The following is a 26754-nucleotide window of genomic DNA, read 5'->3' on the forward strand; positions in this document are numbered from 1 at the left end:
ATGGCCAGTGCCCTCCATACTCCTTCTCAAATCACAGATGTCATTATCTGTGACAATCTGGCTACAGTTTCTGCACAGAGCTTGCTGGAGTGAAAGACTGAAGACATGCTCTACTGCTGAAGGGGTGCTTCTCAAGCACTACTGTTTATAAATTTTATTAACCGTGTATGAAGTGTGAAAATACTTTTGAAGAGGAGAAAGAGGAAGACTGCTTTGAACGTTTTCCCAACATCTAGCCTCACAGAGTTAACTGTGAGCCGATGATGCTCTGGGCACAGCTAGATTCGCTCACATCTCTTTAGAGAATGATACTCACTTTGTGAGGAGATTTTTAGCAAATGAGTTACCTGAGAGCGTCAATGGTTCCAAGTTTAAGCAATAGCCTGGAGGATTTGAGCTGATTGAGCATTTTTAGCTTTCCTCTATTGCACCACCAAACTCTAAGAAGTTAAGGAAAGCAGAGGGGGAGTTTGCCTCTCTCCTGCCAGTAATAGGACGAGGAGGATGATGAATATGAAACTGAAATCCACAAAGACATCAGCTTCATCAAGGCATCTGTGTACTTGTGAGCAAACATTCTTCTTCTTGAGGTGCCACACCAGATCTGCCCCAGGTGGATTCACTGATCGCAACCGAGAAAAGATCGTGCCTCTTAAACTAATCCTGGAAGAACCCTGACACCACAACTGTACCTGATAACCAGGGGGAACTGTGGTCCTGGTCAACACAACACTCCCTGCTAAAATGGCTGATTTGTGACCAAAAAATGCACTTGGGGGTGTTAGCAGCACTAGCAGTATTTGTCGGACCAGTAGTGACTGGTACCATGCCTTGACAAAGTGGCCTACCAGTTAGCGTGCCGCTTTACAAATACACGTTCAATTACAATAGAAGCTTACAAGAATCTGAATATTTTTTGCTTCTTCTTGTGGTGCAACTTTTCGAAGGCGTTCTCCTCCTCAACTCTTTTTTTCATTGAGTGGGAATCTACTGCTGGGAAGGAGTAGGAGCTTGCAGCAGGATATACGTTGTCAACTTGTGATAGTGTGAGTGACACCCCCAGAAGGAATCTTTCAGAATTGTCATAGAGGGTAGAAACTCTGCTTGTAGCAAAGCACCCGGGAAGGGCGAAGAAATTTTGGTGCAGTCAACTAGTGTCACCACATCCAGGAGGGGTTGTTTGCCTAAACCAGGGTTAGTCAACGGTGCAGTGGAATCTCGCGGTCTGAAAGCTGTTTAGTCCAAAAGGCACATTCTACTCAAGCACTGAAGGCTTCTTTCTGGTGTAACAAGCGATCCATTACAAGGCAAAATCAGGTTACGTGACCAGGTTCTGTCTCTTCTGGGGGCTAAAACCAATCATTGCATTTGATCCGTGGTAGTAACCTACTGATGAGTGAGCCGATTAATGACCTGGTTGGATACTTTAGTAGACGATTAGGAACAAGGCACCATACTTGAGGCGACTCCCTTGTTTACACATGGAAGGATCTGAAATGACCATCTGACATAAACCCGGCTCCTGCAGTGACAACTCACACCACTCCCAGCAAGAACACACAGACCCGCCATCTCCAAGACCCACAAGAAACGACCATCATGTGTCTACCATAAAGAGCTTGGTAAAGTACAAACTCTTTAACTAGAAGCATACCTGTGTTAGGTCTGTTTATAATCTCCTTTGTTGCTCCTTGGTGCACCCAGGGGACATTTATCTGGCTGCCTCTAGCCCAGTGCATGCTCTGTCCTGCTCCTCGGACTCTCCTCGCTGGAGCCATTCGGCATTTATCTCCATATTAATCAATGGGGAGACCCAGTACAGTGCAGAACCTGGGACAATTACATGAAACAAACAGTGGTTCTGCCACAACACACTTTTCTAAGCTAAATAACTTCAAAGTTTTCTTATCGCTTTCAGTGTTAGGATATCAATCAATGTTATACATATCTGTCTCAACGCATACTCCAAATAAATAGCGCAAACTAACTATGTTGTTCCTTAATTTAATTTAAACAAAAAGGCTCTTGTATCTTTGTATCTTCATAATAATTATCTAGTGCAAAAGGTGAGAAAAAGTGAAATAAAGTGTATAGTTTCCATAGATCACAACAAATTCATAGGATACATACATAAACGACATTACCATTCAGGCTGAAAGAAAAAATAAATGGTTATTCTCATAATGACCTAGAATTTATTCATAATCATCGTCTGTGATTAAGTATGGGCGTCACGGTTTCAAAACTTTAAACACGCCCGAGTCCCAGTAATGTGTGTTCCCGTGGGCTAACCAACTTCTAGACGCAACGCAGTTCGGGTTCAGACCTGGACACAGCACGAGACTGCCTTAATTAGGGTCAGGAAGCGGGTCCAGGGGCAAAATCATCTCTAATACCAGCATCCATTGAGCCCTTGATGCCGCAGACACAGCCTCCCGGGGATACTATTAGGTTCTCCTCAAATGCCATGCCTGGCTTTCCTTCTCGAGGTTTAAGCCAGCTGTCGAAGCGCAATCTCCCATGTGATGGGGAATATCTGTTTGGGCCACAGGTTGACGAGGTGCTGAGAACATCAAGGACACCGACATCAGTGGGTGCCGACATCAGTGAGTGCCCGTCAAACATCCGCTACTAGGGGCTCCTTTCAGAGTTGGCATCCTGGAGGCGGAGGTAAGGCCACTTCCCTCGACTACCCCCTACTGCTGTCAGTAGCAACATCAGTCTTGTGCTACATGAAAGGTAGCCAAAGTGGCAATAACAACAAGAGGCCTCCATCACCAAACACTAACTTGCCCCATCTTCCCCCAGATCGTGCATCACCTGCCGGGGGAGACTGTAAGATTTTCTCCTCCACGGGAAAGATATCGCCTCAGACCATTGGGTTCTCATGGTATTCCATCACGGCTACTGTCAAACTCTCCCAAACACCCCTAACATCACACCCTGCACTCAGACCCTTAACAGAGAACATATTTGCCTTGTCTAGGCAGAAGTAAAAGTGATTCTTCTCATGGGAGCAATAGGCAGGGTGTCCCCTCTCCCCATTTCCAAGATGAACTCTTCTTACAGGCCAATCTTAGACCTCAGGCCCCTCAATAAATGCATCCTTTTGTATTACTTTATGACAAACCTGCAGAATTCCATTGTTAGCTCCAGCAAGGCGGCTGCATAATGGAGTTAGACTTCACTGATGCCTGCTTTCACATACTTAGCCACCCTTCCTTCCCACTGGTGCTACCTGCCCTTTAAGTGGACAGCACCACCAATTCAAAGTACTGCTCTTTGGGGTTGTCCCAAAGGTGTTCACAAAGTTCCTGCCAGTGGTAACTGCTTATCTAAGGAGGGGTGGTACTCCTATACTCCCATATCAACCAGTTGTGGCTATCATGTTCCAAGGGTGGTGGGGGAGGGAGGATGAGGACGGAAAAAAAATACTTACCTTGAGACCTGACATGACGTCCTCCAACAATCGTCTCTTTTTCTGGCAGGCTCCAACGCGGGACCAGGAACCTGCTCTATCCAATCCTGGCACTGCTCTCTAAGAGCACTGAAGGCCTGCACTCTCCCTAAACCAGCTGTATAAGACAGCTAGGTTAGAGAACTTTAAAATGTACGACTGGCTGGCCGTCACAAGATGGCTGTCCAAAGAGACATTTAAAGTGTGTTTGCAGAAAAATGAATTGGTAATAAATAAATAAACGTTATTACCGGTTCGAGGCATGTGGGCTGCTGAATTCATATCTATAGCATAGATCGCCGCCTAGTGTTGGGTCCGGATGATTGCACATTGTTGTCCTGGAAGAGTCTTCGAAGTATCACGGGATAGGTGGCTCCTCCCCTGGACTACAGTGCGCATGGGCATCGACTCCATCCTCAGATTGTTTTTTTCCGCCATTGGGTTCGGATGTAATTTCGCTATCTCCAGTTCGGAATCCACATAAATTTTTTCGAGGCCAGAAGGCCCTTTTCTACCGTCGGTATTGTTTGCGTTCGGTGCCCGGTTCTTTCTGACTCAGTTAAAGTCGGATATCCAGGGAGTCGAGTGACTCTTCGGTGATCGAGGCCCAGTCGACGCAGCAAGACTTCGACGGAACGACATGGAACGTAGCCCGTTCAAGAACTGTCCCGTGTGTTGATCGAAGTATCCCCACCTTGACGTCCACCCGGGGTGCAACAAGTGCCTGTCGGCGAACCACGATGAAGCCAGCTGTATGGCTTGTTCCAGATTTCGTTCGAAGAAGATGATTCGGCTTCGGCGCGCGGCGCGCCTGGAGGCCCGGCAGTCGGCCCCGGCACCGGTGGACATCTTCGACGACGAAGAAGCAGACTAACACGAGGTTCGGATGCAGATTTCACCTCCAACGGTGGACTACGAATACGACACGGATGTCGAAGGCCACGATGTAGAAGAAGTCGTCGACGAGGTAGGAGACAACAATGAGGCCTATGGGGCCATGGAAGATGGCTCAGAGGAAGAGCTATGCCCCGTTCGAACAATTACAAAGGCTCAGGTCGAGGGATCGCCACACGGCCTTACCCAAGACCTTATACCAACATCCACGGCCCCGCCTTCTGGCCCGGCTACGGACACTTCGGCGGAGCCGCCATTGTCGAAAACGAAACCGAAAGTGAAACCATCGGTGTCGACAAAAACAAAGTTGGTTGAGGCGCCTTCGAAACCGAAGACGTCTGCTCCCCCATCGACACCGTCGTCTTCCCAGGTGTCGGGGAAACCAAAGCCAAAGAAAGCCATCGACCCGGTCAAGTCGGGCGGAGGCGTCGTGCCGAAAATGGTCAAGGTCGTCGAACCGAAGTCCAAGAAGGGCGTCAAGTCGGAGTCGAGCAAGGACGTCGAGCCGAAGTCCAAAAAGGGCGTCGAGCTGAAGTCCAGCAAGGGCGTCGAGCCAAAAACTGGGGTCCCGAAGCCAGTAGTCCAAGCCGTCGACCCGAAACCGCCGTCGTCGACGGCTGCTGCCACGGACAGAGAGCGTAGCGCCCCGACGAAGGATGCTCCTACGCCTCGGACAGAGAAGCCCAACTCCGCGACGCTCGAGGCTTCACCTGCTAGTGGACCGAGGTCGGCTGTCGGGTCTACGAAACCGTCCGCTTCCTTTACGAAGCAGGTCTCGGACTCCCTCAAAAGCATCAGGGACAAGGCTTCAGCAGCGGAACCGAAAACACCTTCCACCCCGAAGCAATCTGTCCCGACGCCAATGTCTTCGACGCCAATCCTCTTCACGTTGCCGCCAAAGGTGGCGCCGAAAGCCTTCGCACCTCGGTCGGTGCCCAAGGACTCTGCGGTGTCGAAGCCTGCTCACTCGGCTGGGAGCTTGAAGCATCAACCACCCGTGCTGGAGGAGCAGTCGGAGCATTTCATCGATGCCGACACCGGAAAGCTTACGCTTTACAAAAGGAAAATCACGGCGTCGCAGCCTTTGGAGTCATACACCATTCCTCTAAAGCGCAAATGGCCTGCTTCTGAATCACCAGTCTTGGTCGAACCAATAGTTCTTCAGACTCCAAGAATTGCAACACCATCACCCAATTATTCAGAGGGAGAGGATGCTGGGGTACAGGACGAGGAATACAACTTTCCTGCCAACACTGAGCCTGATGAGCAGCAGGACTCATGGGTGGGGGCAGGTGACCAAGGGGATCAGCACACCGCCCTTGACCCTCAGGTGTACAACGTCAAAACTTCTCCCACTGAGGATTCTGCGGCATTTAATGCCTTAATTGAGAGGGCGGCTAAAAACCACGACGTGGAAATGCATGCTGACCCTGTTGAGGTGGACTTCCTCTTTGACACCTTCTCAACAGCTGAAAAGACTGTAAAGAATTCCCATGCTAAAGGGGGTCCTTAAGCATGCTGCGGACATTTTCAAGAAACCCACACGGTCAAGGGTAGTCAACCCTAGAATTGAGAAAAAATACAGACCGGCGCCTGGCGATCCTACCTACATCAAGGGCAGTTGCCGTTGGACTCTCTGGTGGTTTCTAATGCCCGCAAGAGGGCGAACTCGCAGACCACTGGTGAAGCTCCTCCCCCAGACAAAGAGTCAAAAGTGCTGGAGGCATCAGGAAAGAGAGTTGCAGCTCAGGCGGCCAATATCTGGCGTATCTCTAACACGCAGGCACTCTTGGCTAGATACGACAGGGCACACTACGACACACTAGAGACCCTGTTGCAGAATCTACCAGACCAATATAAAGAGGCAGGGGAGATGCTTATCCAGGAAGGGAAGCTCATCTCCAACGCTTCCATTAAGTGTGCACTGGTCGTCGCGGACACTGCGGCCAGGGCAATCAATACCAGTGTGATGCTAAGACGTCAGGCATGGCTCAGAATCTCCGGCTTTAAGCCGGAAATACAAACTACCATCCTTAACCAGCCGGTAAACCCTGACAGATTATTTGGTCCTGAGGTGGACACCACCCTGGAAAAAATAAAGAAGGATACCGAGACTGCTAAGTCCATGGGAGCTCTACAGTCCCAACAGTTTCGAGGGAGCACTTTTCGTCGCTCAGGCAATAGGGGTGTTACCAGGGGCCAAATGTCCCAGCAAACCCAATTTCATAAAGGTGGGGCGCAATCCTCTTACGCCAAGCAAAGTAGAGGAGGTTACCGGGGCAACAGCTCCAAGGGCAGAGGCAGGGGCAACAACAACTCCCGTTCCTCCGCCTCCAACAAACAGTGACGTCCTGTCACTGCCCCCCGACCATCCTACTCCTGTTGGGGGGGAGACTCCAGCAGTTCCTGCCAGTCTGGAAATCCATCACCACAGACAGGTGGGTCAGGAAACTTATCCAGTTCGGTTATTGTTTGGAGCTAACATCCACTCCACCCAACATACCACCAAGGCACCGTCCTATGTCCACAGAGCATTTGCACTTATTGCAGCAGGAGGTTCTTGTCATGCTGCAAAAGGGCTCAATAGAGCTCGTGCCAGTGGAGGAAGAAGGCACAGGGGCGTATTCCCTGTACTTCTTAATCCCAAAAAAGGACGGGTCCCTCAGACCTATTCTGGACCTCAGGCCCCTAAACCAGTACATTCTCTCAGAACACTTCCACATGCTAACACTGCAGTAGGTTCTTCCGTTGCTCAATCAGGGAGACTTCCTCGCAACCTTGGATCTCAAGGATGCTTACTTTCACATCCCACTCCATCCATCACACAGAAAATACCTCAGATTCACCATTCAGAATCGGCATTATCAATTCAAGGTCCTTGCTTTCGGAGTGACCACAGCCCCCAGAGTGTTCACGAAATGTCTGGCGACAGTGGCTGCGCACCTCAGGAGACAGAACGTCCATGTCTACCCGTATCTGGACGACTGGCTGGTTCAGGCAAAGTCAGCCCAGCAGTGCGCCGACGACATGTCCCACACCATTCACCTTCTTCACGGTCTGGGCTTCTCACTGAACTATCCGAAGTCGCACCTTCAGCCGGCCCATGTGCGGCAGTATCTGGGCGCGACGATAGATACTCTGGCGGCCACGGCTCAGCCAAATTCAGTGAGGATCGACAACATCCAGTCGCTAATCCAGACGTTCAAACCGCAACACTCACTCCCAGCGAGAGTGTTCATGCAGTTGATAGGCATGATGGCCTCCTGCATCTTCATAGTCCCGCACGCAAGGCTACATATGCGTCCGCTCCAAGGCACATTAGTGGAATCAGGCTCACGGACAGTTGAAAGACCTAGTGTTGGTGACCGGTCGAGCATACAACTCTCTGCATTGCTGGAATCCACACAACCTTTGCAAAGGCCGACCGTTCCAAGAGCCTGTGCCACAGATTATCCTGACAACGGACGCATCTCTCCAGGGATGGGGAGCTCATGTGCTCCACTACACGGTTCAGGGCCTATGGACAACGCAGCAAAAGAAGATGCACATCAACTATCTAGAACTGATGGCCATCTTCATGGCACTAAAGTCCTTCAAAGTACATCTGTGCAACAAGGTCGTGTTGATCCGGACGGACAACATGACGGCCATGTACTACATCCAAAAGCAGGGAGGTACACACTCTCCGCAGTTGTCTCATCTGGCTCAGAGCATGTGGAAGTGGGCCATTCAGAGGAACATCTTCCTCATGGCGGAACACCTCCTGGGCAAGGACAATCAGATGGCGGATCTGCTCAGCAGGTACAGCCACCAGATGCACGAGTGGGGGTTACATCCATCAGTACTCCGCCCGTACTTCCAGCAGTGGGGTCATCCAGAAATAGACCTGTTTGCCACAAGTTAAAACGCAAAATGCCAAAGCTTTGCCGCCAGGTTCCCTCACCCACAGTCGCAGGGCAATGCGATATGGATGAACTGGTCAGGCAGATTTGTGTACGCTTTTCCCCCAGCACCTCTCATACCGCTGGTGGCACGAAAGCTAAAGCAGCACTCGATGACACTCATCCTGGTTGCTCCAACGTGGGCACGCCAACCATGGTACACCATGTTTCTAGAACTCTCCGTGGTACCGCATCAAAGACTGCGCCTCACACCCAGGCTCTTGACGCAGAACCATGGCGACATTCAGCATCCAGATCCGCAACAGCTCAACCTGGCGATCTGGCTCCTGAGGTCTTAGAGTTTGGCTACCTTGATTTGCCTCCTGAATGCATGGACATCATCCGAGAGGCAAGAAAGCCCACCACTAGAGCCTGCTATGCAGCAAAATGGAAGTGGTTTGTCATTTACTGTACAGAACATCACATCAACCCGCTAGATGCATCCATTCCTAACATCATCTGTTATTTGTTACATCTTTACAAATGCAATCTAGCATATGCTTCCATTCGGATACACTTATCCGCCATAGCGGCTTATCTCCAAAACAGGCAGCATCTCTCTGTTTTCAGGGTGCCTGCCATTAAAGCATTCCTAGAAGGGCTTAAGCGGGTCATTCCTCCCAGGACCCCGCCAGCTCCTGTATGGAACCTCAATGTGGTCCTCACCAGGTTGATGGGCCCACCTTTTGAGCCTCTACATTCCTGTGAGATTCAGTTCTTAACATGGAAAGTGGCTTTTCTCATTGCCATTACGTTTCTGCGATGTGTTAGTGAGCTACAGGCGCTCACTGTACAAGAGCCATTCATTCAAATTCACTCCAACAGGGTGGTGCTGCGCACTAACCCTAAATTTCTTCCTAAAGTGGTTTCGCAGTTCCATGTCAATCAGACCATTGAACTGCCCACGTTCTTTCAAAACCCAGAGACGGTGGCCGAAAGAATGCTCCACACTCTGGATGTCAAACGAGCTTTGATGTACTACATCGATAGGACCAAAGACTTTAGAAAGACACAACAGCTTTTCGTTGCATTTTCAGCCCAGCACCAAGGCAACCCCATTTCCAAAGCAGGTATAGCCAGGTGGATCGTTAAGTGTATTCAGATTTGCTACCACAAGGCTAAGCGCGCTTTAACGGTCCCCCCCAGAGCCCACTCCACCCGCAAGTTGGGGGCCTCCATGGCTTTCCTTGGTAATATCCCTTTGGAAGATATTTGTAGAGCAGCCACATGGTCTACACCACATACATTTACTAAACATTACTGTGTAGATGTGCACTCAAAACAGCAGGCAGCTGTAGGACAGGCTGTTCTTAAAACACTTTTTCAGACTTCTGCAGCTGGCACAGGCGGCCGCCGTTAATGGAGGGACTGCTATGTATTCTATGCTATAGATATGAATTCAGCAGCCCACATGCCTCGAACTGAATATGCTACTTACCAGTATGCATCTGTTCTTGGCATGTAGGGCTGCTGACATTCATATCGCCCGCCCTCCTCCCCGGCGCCTGTAGCGGCTGCAGACTTTCTTACATTTACTCTTCGCATGGCCATCGCTTACACTGTTACACTCCATCTTTGCCACAATGGCTAAAAACAATCTGGGGATGGAGTCGATGCCCATGCGCACTGTAGTCCAGGGGAGGAGCCACCTATCTCGTGATACTTCGAAGACTCTTCCAGGACAATAATGTGCAATCATCCGGACCCAACACTAGGCGGCGATCTATGCTATAGATATGAATGTCAGCAGCCCTACATGCCAAGAACAGATGCATACTGGTAAGTAGCATATTCATTTTAGTTTTCAGCTCCGGCCTGTGGAGAGACGCTCCAAAGCTTAAACGGACTGCTGTCTTCACGATTGGCTGATCAAGAGTGCTGTTAGAGATCAATGCCCAGCTCACACTTAAGCTGCAATCTCCCTGCTTCACAACCTGTGATTCACCATAAATGCCACCAAGTGCCACCTTCAACCCCTGCAGTTCTAGCTCTTCCAGGGGTCTCTCATGACGGCGATAGCAGACAGTCTACACCAACCAGCACAGGGTTTTTGCATTTCAGCACCAGCTGCCTCTTTTTCAGCCCAATCACTCTCTTACAATCAGAACTGCAGTGTGCCTCCTAGGTATAATACCTCAATCCATCGCCATAGTTCCCCATGCCTGCTTCACATGCACCCGTTGCAGTAGTGCCTTTCGGCGCAGCAGTCACCAGCAGAGGGTAATTGGGAGGATCTAGTGTTGGTGAAGGTCGGCGTACATCACTCTGCAGAGGTGAAACAGCAACATCTTGCTGCAGGACAGGCCCTTCCCCCAAGGGACAACTACCACAGACACATGTCTCTCAGGCTGTGGGTAGCGGGGTGGTTGCAACTAGGCGACATGACTATAGGAAATCCTCCTTTCTGCTTGGTCACCCTGGACTTTTCACCTTTTATCGATCCTGTATTTTTGCTGGCTTTAGAACTCTGTGTCCTTTACTTCTGCTAACCAGTAGTAAGGTGCCTGGGCCCCCCTTTTCGCATGGTCGAACTGGCATACTCCTAATAGGTGTATTTAAATTGCCCAGAAGTTCCTGTACAAAGTACAAAGTGTAGTCAGGGCCTGAAAGTTAAATAACAATAGTAGACTGCAGCTCTTATTGGGCGCTCCAGTAGACTGGCAGTGCAGACATAGCTTCAGGCCTGCCAGCGTAGCCTGACTGTAGCAGAGTAAGCAAACCAGTCTATCGAAATATACCCTTTTGAGAGGTCAAAGCCTCCCCTTTAAATATTAATAAGTCACCGTTATGTAGACCTTAGTGCCCCCAAAGCAGGTGCACGGTATTTCAAAGTAGCACATATACATTTAGTGTTCATATTTCCTTATTGATTAGCACCCAAAAACTATTTTTCTCTGTAGCCCAGCTGTCATGTGTACAAAATCAGAGTTAAAATCCTAATAGTGTATTTCGAGAACGGGATTAGCTAGAAAAATTCTTTTTCATTAGTTTTTACAAATCTAATTCACCGGTCAAGTCAAATTTTTTTAAAGTATTAAAGGAAAAGTAACTTTTACAAAGGTATCCTTGCCCTGACATGCATAAGGGTGGCCCCTCCAGGCACCCACTTCAGAACACTCCTGGACCGAAGGAAGAACAGGAGAGGACTGGACCTGCTGTCTGTCAACTGAGAGGGGTATCTCATCCTAGTGGCTCCCACTTGGGGAGGCAGCCTCGTTACTCAGCGCTCCTGAGGTGTCTGTCAGCCCACACGAAAAGCCCCCTAAAAGATTGGGCCTTCTCACACGGAACCAAGACTAAATTGGGCAACAGACCCCACACCGCTTAACCTGGAAATCTGGCACCTGAGGTCTCAGAGTTTGGATATCTTAGTATCAGGAGTGCATAACCATCCTCCGTGAGGCTGCAGACTCTCTGCCTCACCATGTTAAGCCACAAAGTAGAAAAGGCGTGTCCCCCGTTGCATCCCCAATTAACTGAACCCTCTGAAGCCTACCATCACCATCCAGTATATCCTCTGCAGTCTCTTGTACCTGCAAAAGTCAGGACTCGTCTAGACCTTTATTCGGCCACACCTTGCCGCTATTGCCACCTACATGCAAAACAGGGAGCATTATTCCCTATTTCGGATCCCTGTCATCAATGCATAGAAGGAGGGGGGCCTCAAGAGGATCATACCTCTTGAAGTGCCCCATACTCCTGCAAGGCATGTTTATTTTGTGCTCACCAGGCTCATGGGCCCCCACTTCGAATCCCTGTGCTCTTGCACTATACAATTCCTCTTTGGAAAGTGGATTTCATCATAGCCATTACTTCCGTCAGAGGCATCAGAGATCTGCAGGCACTTAGCCTTCAGGAGCCTTTAATTCAGGTTCATGGAGACCGTGCTTTTTTGGAACGAATTCTAAGTTTCTCCTAAAGGTAGGATCCCATTTCCACCTCAATCAGACTAAAGAGCTCCCACTCTTCTTTCTGCAGCCAGACTCTGTACCAAAGTGACCCCTACATACTCTAGATGTTAAAGGGCTCTCATACTATATCAATAGGACTAAGCCCTGCCGCAAGTCTGATTAGCTCTTTGTGGCCTTTGCAAAACCCCACACGGACCATCCAGTCTTAGAGGCGCGCAATGCTAAGTGGATATTAAAGTGCATTGAGACGTGCTGTCATAAAGCGAGAAGACCCCTACCTCTATCCCCAGGGCATAGTCCTCCCACATAAAAGGAGCAACCATGGCCTTTTTGTGCAATATCCTATTAGCTGACATATGCAAAGCGCCATCTGGTGAACCCAACATGTTTACCAAATATTACTGTGTGGATATCCTAGCCCGTCAGCAGGCTTTGGTTGGCCAGACAGTACTAAGAACCTCGCTCAAGACATTTGCACCATTCACGGGCTAGCTACCACTTATAGAGTACAGTCTACACAGAGCATGTATAGCTACAGCCACATATACTATGGACAGAAAATGTTACCAACCTTGTAAGCATCTGTCTGTAGCATGTAGTGCTGTAGATTTACATTTATTATTATTTATTTAAAACATTTGTAGAGCGCACTATCACCATGGCAGGCATCCTGGCGCTGACTGAGACTAATGGGGTAGGGAGAGGTCGGAAAACAGAGGGGGCAGGAAATTAGTGGACAGAGGTCTTGGGAAAAAGCCAGGTTTTGATTCTTCTCCTAAAGGGTAGAAATTCGGAAATGTGTCTAATGTCTGATGGGAGCGAATTCCAGAGCTTGGCAGCTGCCACGTTGAATGATCTGCCTTCGGATCTGACCCTTTTGAATTTAGGAACCAGTGCCAGTTTGGCGTCAGAAAAGCGACCTGTGTCTGCTAAAGATCTCTCCTTTTGTCGCCAACTTTCTTACACTAACGATACGCATCGTCGCCAAATCACCTTCACTCGCCACTGCATATATGCCATCACCAGCTGTGTGAGAAACATGGGGTTTGCCCATGCACATTGCTCACTCAGGAAGGAGACACATTGCATCCTGTGACTTAAAAGTCTTCCTTGAAGAATAACAACTTGCAAATGTCAGATTCTAACAAGAATGCAGGAGTATGCATAGCAAGTTAAAGTACAACACTACACACTAAGAATGGATGCTTACAGGGTAAGTAACGTTTTCCACGCTCCCTGTCCCAGAAAGCTATCGGGAGGTTTTCAGTTCTCTCCATCATCCTGTGTGCTTCGATCAGCTACCTCCTGTACTCCGTCAGCGCCAAAGATTAAGGTATCCAGCATGGTGGCTGTTTCTTTTCCTACCAGACGTGTAATACTTGGAACTCACTTCCCACGAGCAACCATATTAAATTTCGGAAGTCATTGAAAAATTGTCTTTTGGCTACATAATCACTTTAAAGCACCTTAGCTGCTATTATAACACCAGGTCACTACATTGTATGTACATGCTACATAAATTGAATAGATAAATATTGTATGTCTTAAGGCCGTCTTGTAACACGCCATCTGACACACATCTTGTGTGGCAAGCTATGTTTCTTTTATGCTGTTTTAAGCCTCACGTTTGTGAGTGTTGGCACCTCTCATGATGAGCCTCTTAAGTTTCAACTAATCTAAGCACTGTTTGCATTGCTCCAAACTACCCATTGTCTCCCCGCTCTACGCCTCTCCTGTCACGTGTTGTTGCCCTATGTCTGCCGTGTTCCATAGCATCTCTGTTATTTTCACAGAATGGGAAAGTGTCGAAGAATAAGCACAAGAAGTTAAAGCGGAAAAAGAAACGCCAAAGCAAGCTCTTAGAGGAACGGCTGAAAGATCTCCAGAGACTGGAGTGCCTTGGGGAAGACGAGCCTGGGAAACTGGCTACAGAGCTGCCGGCAGATGGCCTGCTGCCACTCCAGTCTGCCCATCCATGCCCCCCTGCGTCCCACACATGGCCGCCGACGCAAGTGCCAGGCTCGAACGAAGAACACAAGGGAGAATGTAAGGCCCAGCCTATAGTCAAGACAATGATGGTTTGGGGGGGAAATGATGGAGTGAGTGAATATACACTATCACATTCATATTGCACCTTACTTAGAATTTGTATCTTGAAGCACTTTGTAAATGCAAGCCAGCCAAGAATCTTCAGAATAAACTAAGAAATAGTGGGCACTTTAGAATCACACAGAAAGACCTATGCGTTCAAAACAAATACCCAGTGCATCATATAAAGATAAAGACGCATAGCCTTTAATACCAAAAAATATAAGCACTTAGTGAACGTAGACCAAGCTAGAACCTTTCATGCAAGCTTTCTATCCAGTCTTTAATACAAACGGTAACCAAAGTGCTTTGCTCAAAGCCCCCTGTACCAGGGTTCTTCACTAGGGTATTCTTTCTGATATTCATAATCCGGGATCTTAACTTTTTATATTTTTTCCACTTGAACAGCAAATATGCCACAAACTGCAACATTTACTGTTTTTCTTTCATTTTGTTGCTTTAAAAGTTAGCCAAGAAATAGGAAAGATAGTACTTTTGACTGAAAATACCAACTGGAAAGCAGTGCTAAAGAAAACCAGGAAATGGTGCCCCATTGCAAAGCATACATACCATAGGAATTTAACCATGCTCCTTTATAAATCTTGGAAGACTGAACTATCCTGTCATAGCCAGGAGGGTGTCAGCTGGACACTTCTCTTGTTTCACCTCTGTGAGAAAGATCCTGAACACAATCCTGCTTTGTTTTAAGCTCTTTTTAGCTACAAACACCAAAGGATTCTTGTTTTTGGGTTTGTTTGACATCTTAGAAAGTTTTCTAAATTTTTTACAACATTTTCTGAGGAAAAAACATTTTTTCCCTGACTTTTCTTGGTGGTGTTTTACAACATTTTCTGAGGAAAAAACATTTTTTCCCTGACTTTTCTTGGTGGTGTTTTACAACATTTTCTGAGGAAAAAACATTTTTTCCCTGACTTTTCTTGGTGGTGTTTCACCTCCCAGTGCTTTTGATCACTAAACCGGTGCTTTTTGATAAAAGCCCAGCCTGTAGACGTAAGATGCTGGGGAATAATGACCACCATATCTGCTTGGTGGGCCTTTCCAATCATTCCCACAAAAACCCGCATCTCCCAACTCATTCCTCAAATCTCTGTTCACAGAGAGATCTTGGATAGACTTTTCCTCACATCAGAGATTAGTAGTCCTGTATTTGGCAAGCGGCTGAACCCTATACTAAGAATCACTGCACACATACCGTCCCTCACAGATTCCGCAGAACCACATGTTCACATGTACCTTAATCCCAGGAACACCTGTGCAGCGGAGAACTGTGGGCCGATAAACAACAGCAAAACCCACCGGGCAATGACAAACATTCACACTTGTAAAACAAGACAACCCGCAAAGTGCCATTATTTACTTTCTCAGGCACAACACACACAACCGCAAAACTTTATGCATCCTTAGAAACCATAGTTCTACAGAGGGGCCCTGCATGAAACTACTGAAGACCTCACCAAGCAGCGCGCAGAACAGAACTATTCTTCCACACACCCCACAAGAAGATACCTGATCAATGTAACTCTGTTCAGCGAGGAAGTCTACAAGTATGTTGAGAGCGTTACAAGGCCTTACGATGGCAGGAAGGTGCTAGATAAATGCTGCTAACAAAAAGGTGTTTCATAAAGTTTTTGGGAAATTCAAATATGTACTGCTCGTCTCAGCAAAATCTATCCTACAACATTTACCAGTGTTGGCGACAGACTTGTGGCCTTGATACACAGTGCTTCTTTAGTCAGGCACAGAAGTAAATTAATGTTTTTGCCACTGCCCAGAGGAGACGTAAAAAAGAGCTGTGTGTTCTACTGATAAAAGTTCATTTTCTCTGTCCCCAGATGTAAAGACTCCTCACAGCAACACTGGGTGCTTAGACGCTAACCGTTCCAGCAAGAACTTAAGCAACGGAACCACTTCCTTTGGTCCTCAGAGTCCCAGCTCTTCCTCCGGCTTTGCCCAGCACAACCCTTATGAGTGCTGCAACGGCTACGGGCCGGTCCAACGCTTCCTGAGCCCTGACGATTCTCAGATCTCTGGGCTGTCGGGATCCCTCTTCTCTCCCACGTCTGGCTCTGCACTGTCTGGTTACTCCACGGGCAGGGAGCGACGGGATGTTGTCTCTCCTGGTGGTAAGTATTAAGATCCTCAAGAGATTATCAAACTATTTTATGTCCTGAAGAAGACCGCTAGGAAAATGTTGGTTACAATTATTGTTTGGTAACTATTCAACCAAACATGTTGCAAGTCAGAATGTAAACATTTGGAGTAGGAAAACCACTAAGAATGTAACAAGAAGATAGGTTTGTTGTGAAAAATGGCTTTGCCCGTCTACCAGAACTTGACATAGTAATGGGGATTTCATGAATCTAGTCTAGCCTCTCATGAGCTCTGAGATGGTCTATTCTTTGTGTTCCAGAATAGGCTAGGTTGGTAGTTGTATTTATTTTACCACCTTGAGCTATTATTACATCATTTTATCAAGTGAAAAAGAAGAATAGAACCAGAGCACATCAGGATTCGCAAATATAATCTTCAAATGCAATAACTTTTCAAGTGGCATAGTTTTGTTTCCTGTGTGACAAATCCTGACCTACAGTTTTCAATATATTGAAATTTGCCAAGATATGAAAATATTCTTCTTCCCAGCTATGAGTGGAGTGCAGAAAGCGACAGGAGGGCTTAATAACAGGTCATTTATAATTAAGCGTTCCTTAACTAAATTAAGTCATTGAAAGCGGTAGCTAGTGCCGCTATTCCAGGTGTCAAAGTGATCTGGAAAGAGCTAGTGTTCTCTCCTGCAGCAAATAATGCAGCCCTGTCTGAATGCCACCTGTGTTCATTTTCAGGTTTCCCTCTCTGCTAGGCAATCTTATCTTTGCTACCTCCATCTGAGCAAAAATGGAATCTGTCTGTTCAAGCAACAGCGTAACTTTTACCGGGTCCTAGATGGTTGTGTGGATGCCTGGATAGAGACATTTTTTTTAAAGATTTGGCGCTGTGTCTACTCTTCGATGTGGTAGGAAAAATGCAAAGTGCGGTCTTCCTTGATTCTCTCTCTTTATCTCTGCCTTTTTATTTTCTTAGGCTTCTGTAGTGCCAGCAGGAACAATCTCCCTTTCTTGTTCTAGTCCTTCTATTGCTTCCTTCTCTAGTTGAGAACCGACAAACTTCCCTCACAATAATTTTGACTGAAAGTCTTATTGCGTCACGTGTTGCCCGATAAGTCCCTCATATAAGAATTCAGGCTCATGTATGAGACCCTAACCACAGTTACTCCTGGTTTTCTCCAGATTTCTGACCTTTGCCCAAACTTGCAATGCTGATTTGAGTACATTCCCGCTTTTCAGGCTCTGAAAGGTCGATACTTTCCCATGTACTACTGTTACGCACTGCTCCATCTCTTGTCAGTCTCATTTTGAGGATCACAATTTTGAATTCCCTTTTCTTATTGTCACCATCCATTTTCATGTAGATGACCTTTTATAATGCCGTTGGGTATAGCCTTCAGGTCATCCAAGCCCTCCCTTCCATTTTGTTGAATCCTTTTGTCCATCAAGGCATCTTTAATCTTAAGTCTGTAAACTTGAATGATTTTACTGCCACATCGGATGGGAAGCCATTGTGCTCTACATATAACAAGCTGAACTGGCTGTATATACATTTAAGATTGTTTCTAGTTGATACAAACTGTTGATATCAGTACACTCGGTGTGCTCCAGACTCTTGGTACTCGTGAAGATGATTCTCGTTGGCGCAGATGGGCCACGTCGGTGGTGGTGCCCGTACCCTTTTCATGTATCACTTCTGACGCACACCTCTGATCAGGCCAGGTCTGCTCTGCACAGCGTTAGGCAGAATCTTCCATCCCAGCCTGACCGTGACTGCCCGGCTCCTGAGTTCTTGCAGAATGGACATTTGAGACTGATGACTAAAGAGCAATCTTGAAGGAGCAGAAAATCCTGTCCTAAAATCATTGTATGAAGTGAAGTGGAAGAGATCAACAAGCAGGCAGACTTGGGAACCTGTCAAGAAGTTCCTTGGGAACTGAATATTGCCCGCTCTATACTAACGGGTGCACTTTTTGAACCCGTGCACAAGGCTGACTTACAGGCATGGTATTGGTATGTTGTTTTGATTACTACATCAGCGAGAGGCATGAGTGAGCGTCGACCTATTTGTATCGAAGGAACCCACATAATGTTGCATTGTAATAACAGATCATTAAGGACCTATCCTTCTTTCCTTCATAAATGAATTTCTGATTTCCACGTCATTCACTGTTTTCTTTTCTTACCCTTTTCCCAATTCTTCCACTCTAGTGGAAACACTTTTGTATACTGTCTTCACGTTATTTTGATAGATCTAAGGACAGTCCTAAATACTCGTTGTAATGTGTGATTCTACTCAGAGAGGCTTAGCTTCTCCTAAACAATCTAGCCAGATGTATAGTTTTGTGTTTTATTTTCTGTAATGACAGATAACAGCCCTTTAGCACAAAAGGGTAAAGCAGCTAAACTCCATTGACAAGAAATCTCCTATTCCTGAAATGTGTAAAGCTACTACTTGGAGGCGGGTTCATTTCTTGCTAAGTATTATTGATTGGACACAGACTCCAAGACAGATACACGGAGGGTCAGGCCTGGCTTCATCATTTATTTGCTCACGAGTTTATACTGTGGCCCTGATTGCGCTTTTAAGGTTGTGTTAGCGTGGTACTTTAATTTACCTTTAATGAATATGAGAGAGAATCTCAGAACGAAGGACAAGTGATCTATTGTAGTCCTACTTCTCCAGTATTAGGGGTGTCTTTCATAGATTCACATGCTTGAATATTCCCCGTCGTCGAAGTGGGAGTCCCACGGTACATAAAAATAGCAATATTGCTAATATAACATAAATGATAATATCATAGAATAATAAAAATAGAGATAATACACTGTAAAACCTCTAAATGGTAACTTCCATAGGAAGACATTACAAGAGAAAAAACTCATTTGTAACATATCAGTGTCATTATGTTGGTCCAAACTGCAGCCAATCAGGCTCCAGCACCCTCTAGAACCTTCTCCTCAGAAGCTCAAGCCCTCAGATTTTCTACCGCACGTCGTGTGAAGGGAGTCTCCCTGAGCTCTGCTCAGTTTTCTTCAGAGTTTGTCTCTTCAACTTATTTTTTCCAGAATGTCAAGTAAGAAGTCTTTGTTTAGAGCTTGCTCTTCATGTGGGAAACTACGGTTGTTTGAGAAGGACCCCCACCAAAAGTGTATTTACTGCCTGTACCCTGACCACAAGGTGGATGAATGTAAATTCTGTAGAGCTCTTCCTTCTAAGACTCTCAGAGACAGGGAAGGTCGTCTTCTTATATGGTTGAAGCGCCTCCAAGATAAAGAAGATGTTCTGTCAGACGCAGTAAGTCTTCAGTCAGGCTGTTCCACTGTCCCTTCCAAGCGTGGGAGTGTTCAAGACTTGCCTTCTCCTTTTCTTCAGAAAAAGAAAAAGCTGGCTTTGCCTGTGGCACAATCTTCAAGTTCTATGCCTTCTGTGTCAACGCCCACGAGACCTGGCTCTCAGGCGTCTTGTCCAGGCTCTATCAGTATTCTGACAGTCTTGACTCCCAGGTCGTCGACGGGCTCGTCGACGACCGTTCCGTCCACAAGATTGGCTTTGCTGTCTTCGTCGACGACCTCTGTGACGACGACGTCTACTTCCTCGTCGTCGACGACGGTGATGTCGACGTCCTCGACGTCGTCGAGAGCTCCTACGATCCCGTCGACGATCCCTATTGTCTCGTCGGCGACGAAGTTGCCGTCGACGAAGAAAACCTCTTCCACGTCGAAGGATTCATCGTCGACGAAGGTCCCGTCGACGTCAGCTTCTCCGTCGACCACCTCGTCGACGTCGGCATCGTCGACGAAGAAGGCAACGATGGTTCCGACGACGAGAGCCCCGTCGACGTCGAGTGCTCCGTCGACCAGCTCCACGACGACGGCGTCGTCGTCGAAGAAGGCGACACCGGTTCCATCGACGAAGGTACCGTCGACGAAGGTACCGTCGACGACGATGCCGTCAACGAAAGTATCGTCGACGAAGATACCGTCGACGAAGACACCGTCGACGAGGCTGCCGTCTCCTCAGATCCCAGCAAAGAAGACTCCGTCGACGCACGTTCCGTCGACGACGATACCGTCGACGACGAATCCCTCAGTGGGCCCTACCTCGTCGACGATGGCGATTTCCTCAGCGGCATGTTCAGGATCCTCGTCAGGATTGGGTTCTTTTGCCACCATGCCTCTGGTACCACTGCCTTCCTTGACCTCTGGCAGGGATTCTTCTCTGCAGTTGCCACCTCCTGATCTCCAATTACCCTCACCTTTGATGGCAACTGATCATGAGACTGGATCTATGGGGGACGATGATGACGATGAAGCTCACAGTCCATCGGAGTTAATCATAAAATGTCAAGACTCCAGTTCTGACCAGGAAGAGGTGGAGGAAGTGATCCAACCGGATGACCAAGTTGTCCAGTTTCCTATGGCATCTTTCCCAGTTTCTTTGTTTTCAAACCTCCAGCATATGCTGGATGACTACAACCGAAGGTTTCCGCCTACCCCTCAGGGTACTCCAAGCCACGCTCCTGCGGAGGACTCCGGCCCTGCCACCCATCCGCAGTCTTTGGAGCAGCCTGCTTTGCCAGAGCTTCCCCGCCCTCACCCCCCTCTTATTCCGCAACCTGGTGCGCACGGGGTGGATGAGTCGGACAGTGAAGAAGGAGAATTACACCAGGATACTGACGATGAGCAGGATCCAGATATGGTGGATTACGACGACTATCGGATACAGACACCTTCTCCGCAACAGCCAGAGGCAGGTGATTCGCCTTCCATTGATACAGCAAGCTTCCATGTGCTGATGAATAAAGCGGCGGACCGCTTTAAATTGCCGAGAGAACAGCGGCAAGAAGATTGCTTTCTCTACGATTTCAAAAACAAACCATACAAACAAATTCACACCATACCAATCATAGAATTTGTATGGAAAGAAGGGATGAGGATTATGCATTCTCCTAACTCCTTGCCGGCACAAGTCCCTCGCCTGGAAAGGAAGTACAAGGCTCCTGCAGGTTCTCCTGCTTGTTTGCTGTCGCATCCCAAACCAGACTCGGTTGTCACACAGGCGGCCCAGCGACGATCCCGTAATCCGGCGACTCCTCTCAATACTCCACCTGATAGAGAGGGTCGACGTTTGGACGCCATTGGGAAGAAATTTTCCACCATGTCCTCTACGTCTGTACGCGCTGGAAATGCATTGGCCATTCTAGGTCGTTTCGACAGGCAAATGTGGTCAGACATTTCCGCATTCGTTTCACTAATTCCAGAAGCGTCCAGAGCGGAAGCCCAGCAAGTTCTCCAGGATGGCATGAGGGCGTCAGAGGAAATGATTGACTGTGCGATTGATGTGGCGAGTACGGGATTTCGCATCCTCGCCAGTGCTGCGGCTCTCCGCCGCCAGGGCTGGCTTAAATCCACTTCTTTCCGGCAAGAAGTCCAGTCGAAGATACTCGACATGCCCTATGACGGTGAATCTCTTTTTGGCGCTCACATTGACGAGGCGCTTGAGTCCATTAAAAAGGACACCGATACAGCAAAATCGCTAGTTTCTTTACAATTTAAGAAGCAGCCCTTTCGTGGCGCCCGTGGAAGAGGTTCGTCTTCCACAACTTTTCGAGGAGGACACACTCAGTACCGCCAATTCAACCAAGGCAATCAACGTTACTCCTCCCAGCAGTCTACTCGCCAAAATCAGTCAAGACCCTATAAAGGAAAACCTACTTATAGGGGTGCCAACAACAAACGCCAGTGACTCTCATGTCACACAAGGAGTTGGAGGGAGAATCTCGCAGTTTTATTCCCAATGGTCTCTGATAACATCGGACCAATGGGTATTGGACATTGTTCGCAAGGGTCATGCCTTGGAGTTCACAGAGATTCCTCCTCATTCTCCGCCATCAGGCCCGCCACCTCCCCATTTTCTAGAATTGCAACATCAAGTTCGTCTTCTCATACTAAAAGGTGCAGTCGAAGTGGTTCCTATATCACAACAAGGGACAGGTTTCTACTCACGTTTTTTCCTCATTGCCAAGAAGACGGGAGAGTGGCGGCCTATACTGGATTTGAGGGCGCTCAATTTCTTTCTGAAACAGCAGTCTTTCCGCATGCTCACATTGTCAGAAGTCTTGCGGCTTCTCTGCAGCGGAGATTTTCTGTCCACGATAGATCTGCAAGACGCCTATTTTCATGTGCCGATTCTGCAACAACATCGCCAATTTCTGAGGTTCAAGGTGGGCACAGTCCATTACCAATTCAAGGTGCTGCCTTTCGGCCTGCGTTCGGCGCCTCGTGTTTTCACGAAGGTCCTGGCCCCAGTCATGGCTTATCTACGTCTTCAAGGAGTGCAGATTTTTCCTTATCTGGACGATTGCCTCCTGAAATCTCCGTCTCCTCTTCAGCTGGCTCACGACACAAGTCTCTGCCTGCGGACTTTCGAGTCACTGGGGTTGACCATCAACGTGGACAAGTCACACTTAACACCATCACAAAGGAGGAACTTCCTGGGTGCCATTCTCGACACGGAATTATCAAAAGCCTTCGTTTCCCTAGAACGACAGGTGAAAATAGTACGTCTGGTCACCCTCATCCGTTCAAAACAGTCCGTTTCTGTGCGCATGTTGAAGTCCTTTCTGGGGATGGCGTCGTCCTGCATCGCTCTACTCCCGAACTGCAGGCTCCGCACTCGCCCTATTCAGGAGGAACTAGACCTGCAATGGCGCCAAGTGTCAGGATCCTTCAACGATCTAGTGAGAGTCTCGTCTCGCATGAAAGACAGTCTCCTTTGGTGGAGAGAACCATCCAACCTAAACGAAGGAGTTTCCTTTCTGGCCCTTCCTCCGGATCTAACACTGACCACAGATGCATCCATGGAGGGTTGGGGAGCTCATCTCCTAGACCTTTCAATCAAAGGAAAGTGGACTCCGTCACAACGAACATGGCATATCAACAGATTGGAGCTGCTGGCGATCTTCCTTGCTCTCAGATCTTTTCTGCCAGTAGTGCAAGGAGAGTCCGTGCTGGTTCAAACGGACAACACAACCAGCATGCACTACATGAACAAACAGGGCGGCACAAGATCTCAGCCCTTGTCTCGGCTAGCTCAGAAGATCTGGAACTGGGCTCTTCGCCATCGAATCTCCCTGACGGCGGTCCATCTGCCGGGGGTTTCAAACATACTAGCGGATTCGTTGAGCAGGTCCACATCATCGACCCACGAGTGGGAGCTTCATCAAGAAACTCTGGACATGGTGTTCCGCCGATGGGGTCGTCCACTGATGGACCTTTTTGCCACTCCACTGAATCGGAAGTGCCCCGCCTTTGCGAGCTGGCATCCTCATCCGGGGTCCAGCGGCAACGCCCTTCTCATAGACTGGAGCGGCCTGTTCGCCTATGCATTTCCTCCCATACCATTGGTGCCGAGGACGTTGTGGAAGATGCGCAGACAACCCTGCCACTTGATACTGATCGCACCTCGTTGGCCCAGACAGGCTTGGTTCTCAGAACTTCTTCTGTTGTCCCAATGCACGCCCATTCGTCTACATCCACGTCCAGACCTTCTGTCCATGGACGAGGGCCAAGTCTGCCATCCAGACCCGACCACTCTTCAGTTATGGGCATGGAACCTGAATACCTCGAATTCGCGAACTTAGAGATGCCCCAAGACTGCAGAGACATTCTAGCTTCTGCTAGAGCTTCCTCAACTGTTCAAACGTACAAACTAAAGTGGAAACGGTTTTGCCATTGGTGCGCAGAAGCAAATGTCCATCCACTCACTTCTGCCCCGGAACAGCTGTTGCCTTTCTTTCTAAGCCTTGCTCAGTCTGGCCTCTCTCATGCCACCTTGAGAGTCTTTCTGGCAGCTATTTCACGTTTCAGGCATGATGGCTCAACCTCTCTTTGCTCATCCAGAATTATCAGACAATTCTTTAAAGGTCTCTTCAGGAAGTTTCCTCCTATCAGACGCCCGCCGCCGGCATGGCAGCTCAACGTGGTATTGTCACAGCTCATGAAGCCTCCTTTTGAGCCCATCCACAGAGCAGACAACAAATTTCTTACCTGGAAGGTCGTTTTGCTTTTGGCCCTAACATCTTCTCGCCGTGTGAGCGATCTTCATGCTTTCACAATCAAGCCTCCTTATTTGCAATTCAAACCCGATGGAGTATCTCTTCGTACCAATCCTTCTTTTTTGCCAAAAGTGCCTACAGATTTCCATCTGAACGAACCTGTCTTCTTGAAGACTTTCTTCCCGAATCCACAGTCACCGGCAGAACAACGCCTTCATTCCTTAGACATCAGCCGTTGTCTAAAGTTTTACATTTCCAGAACTGCCCCTTTCCGCAAATCAGATCAACTTTTTGTAGCATATGGAAGAATGCGAAGGGGACATTCAGTGACAAAACAAACACTTGCAAGATGGCTCTCAGCAGCCATATCCTACTGTCACCAACAAGCTGGCAAGCCTTTACAGTGTCCTGTGAAGGCACATTCGACGAGAGCGATGGCGTCTTCCACCGCCTTGTTTGCCGGAGTGCCTCTACACCAGATTTGCCGGGCGGCAACGTGGTCGAATAGGCACACCTTTACCAGACATTACTGTTTGGATTCCATCAATGAGGCGGATACCGCAGTGGGGCAAGCAGTGCTTCGCCATCTCTTTAAATAAGGTGAGCCTCTGTTCCCTCCTCCTTTTTTCTTCTGTGATTGCTATATGCTTTTAAGCTATGTGTTTACTTCTTGTGAAGATGCTTGCAATCCCAGTGCTAAGGAGTTACTGCTATCTATTCTATTCAAGCATGTGAATCTATGAAAGACACCCCTAATACTGGAGAAGAACTATCGTTACTTACCTGTAAACAGGTGGTTCTCCAGTATTGGTGTCTTTCATAGATTCACATGCGACCCACCCTTCCTCCCCTCAGAGGCTCTCTTCTCCTCATACGCTATTATTACTAGTGCTACGAAAATCTGAGGGCTTGAGCTTCTGAGGAGAAGGTTCTAGAGGGTGCTGGAGCCTGATTGGCTGCAGTTTGGACTAACATAATGACACTGATATGTTACAAATGAGTTTTTTCTCTTGTAATGCCTTCCTATGGAAGTTACCATTTAGAGGTTTTACAGTGTATTATCTCTATTTTTATTATTCTATGATATTATCATTTATGCTATATTAGCAATATTGCTATTTTTATGTACCGTGGGACTCCCACTTCGACGACGGGGAATATTCAAGCATGTGAATCTATGAAAGACACCAATACTGGAGAACCACCTGTTTACAGGTAAGTAACGATAGTTCTTCTTCCACATGGGTATTTTCTTGGAATTCATTAAAGTCCCACCTGCCTCCCAGTGACACGCGGTCTCTTTGATCTGCCCCTACTGTTGTCTCATCTTGTTTGCCCCATGAAATAATGAACTGACCGTGTCCCTGCTTGGCATGATGGTGGAACATCCCTCTAAAGTGACGCATATATAAGGATTCTAACCAGTCACCTGATGGAGAAGCTGCCTGCAGCATAAAAGTGGTTGGGTGAAGATAAGTGATGGTGACAAGTCCTGCTCATAACTGAAGCTGGTGTGTGCACTCTTCACATAGACTCTGCTGTCACCCGCCTCGGACTCTGCTGTCACCCGCCTCCCCGCTGTGCCCTTTATGCTGCCTGTGCCCTCTCTGTGAAGTCTCTCAGCTTAGTCCAGAGAATCCTTGTGTGTCTCTCACACCCTCAAAAGATGCTGTGGGATATTGGGGAATAATGTGTTCTTCTGGTTGACCAGAGTTCTTATAGCTTATATGATGTCCCCTTTCAGAAGGGCATCCGATGCCAAGAGCTAACGTACATTCTTTCTTTCTCTCTCTGCTCAAGGCACTTACAGTCCCACCGACTTCTTGGTCAACCCCTTGGAGCCACAGAATGCAGACAAAATCCAAGTCAAGATTGCAGACCTCGGCAACGCCTGTTGGGTAGTAAGTAACCTCTGATGGCTCTTCAGACTTCTCACTCTGACTGTGGGATCAACTGCTAAATGTGCAGAACACTGGGGTGTTTCATAGCCAATAACAGCCTATTTGATTCATGTGCCTCCTGTAGAGCTCAGTCTGGCATCGCCAGCTCACAATCAGCCTGAAGAGCAGCGCGTCTGCCTCAGGACTGCAAGTGTAGGGGTCTAACCAGCGCAGATCACCTGTGCTATCAAGTCTGCTTGGTTTGACTTTCATTTCCAACTCTCGTTTATTATGTTTCGTTCTCTCTGTCCATCTTTTCCTCTCATTCGGCTTTTGTGTGTGTGGGTCTCTTCCCCTCACTTCCTTCTTTGTTTCTTTCTTTGTTTCTTCTTTCCATCCC

At 47.8% G+C, this 26754-nt stretch overlaps 1 protein-coding gene across 1 annotated transcript in view; it reads left to right on the forward strand.

The window, feature by feature from the left end:
• SRPK3 (SRSF protein kinase 3) overlaps positions 1 to 26754 on the forward strand; it is a 128161-nt gene that overhangs the window by 80757 nt on the left and 20650 nt on the right. The window contains exons 10-12 of the mRNA XM_078664581.1: positions 13997 to 14249; positions 16145 to 16435; positions 26275 to 26375. Of these exons, the coding sequence (XP_078520707.1) occupies positions 13997 to 14249; positions 16145 to 16435; positions 26275 to 26375 (645 nt within the window). The remainder of the gene's footprint in view (positions 1 to 13996; positions 14250 to 16144; positions 16436 to 26274; positions 26376 to 26754) is intronic.

The sequence above is a fragment of the Lissotriton helveticus genome, chromosome 10, assembly GCF_964261635.1.
Source record: "Lissotriton helveticus chromosome 10, aLisHel1.1, whole genome shotgun sequence".
Classification (NCBI taxonomy): domain Eukaryota; kingdom Metazoa; phylum Chordata; class Amphibia; order Caudata; family Salamandridae; genus Lissotriton; species Lissotriton helveticus.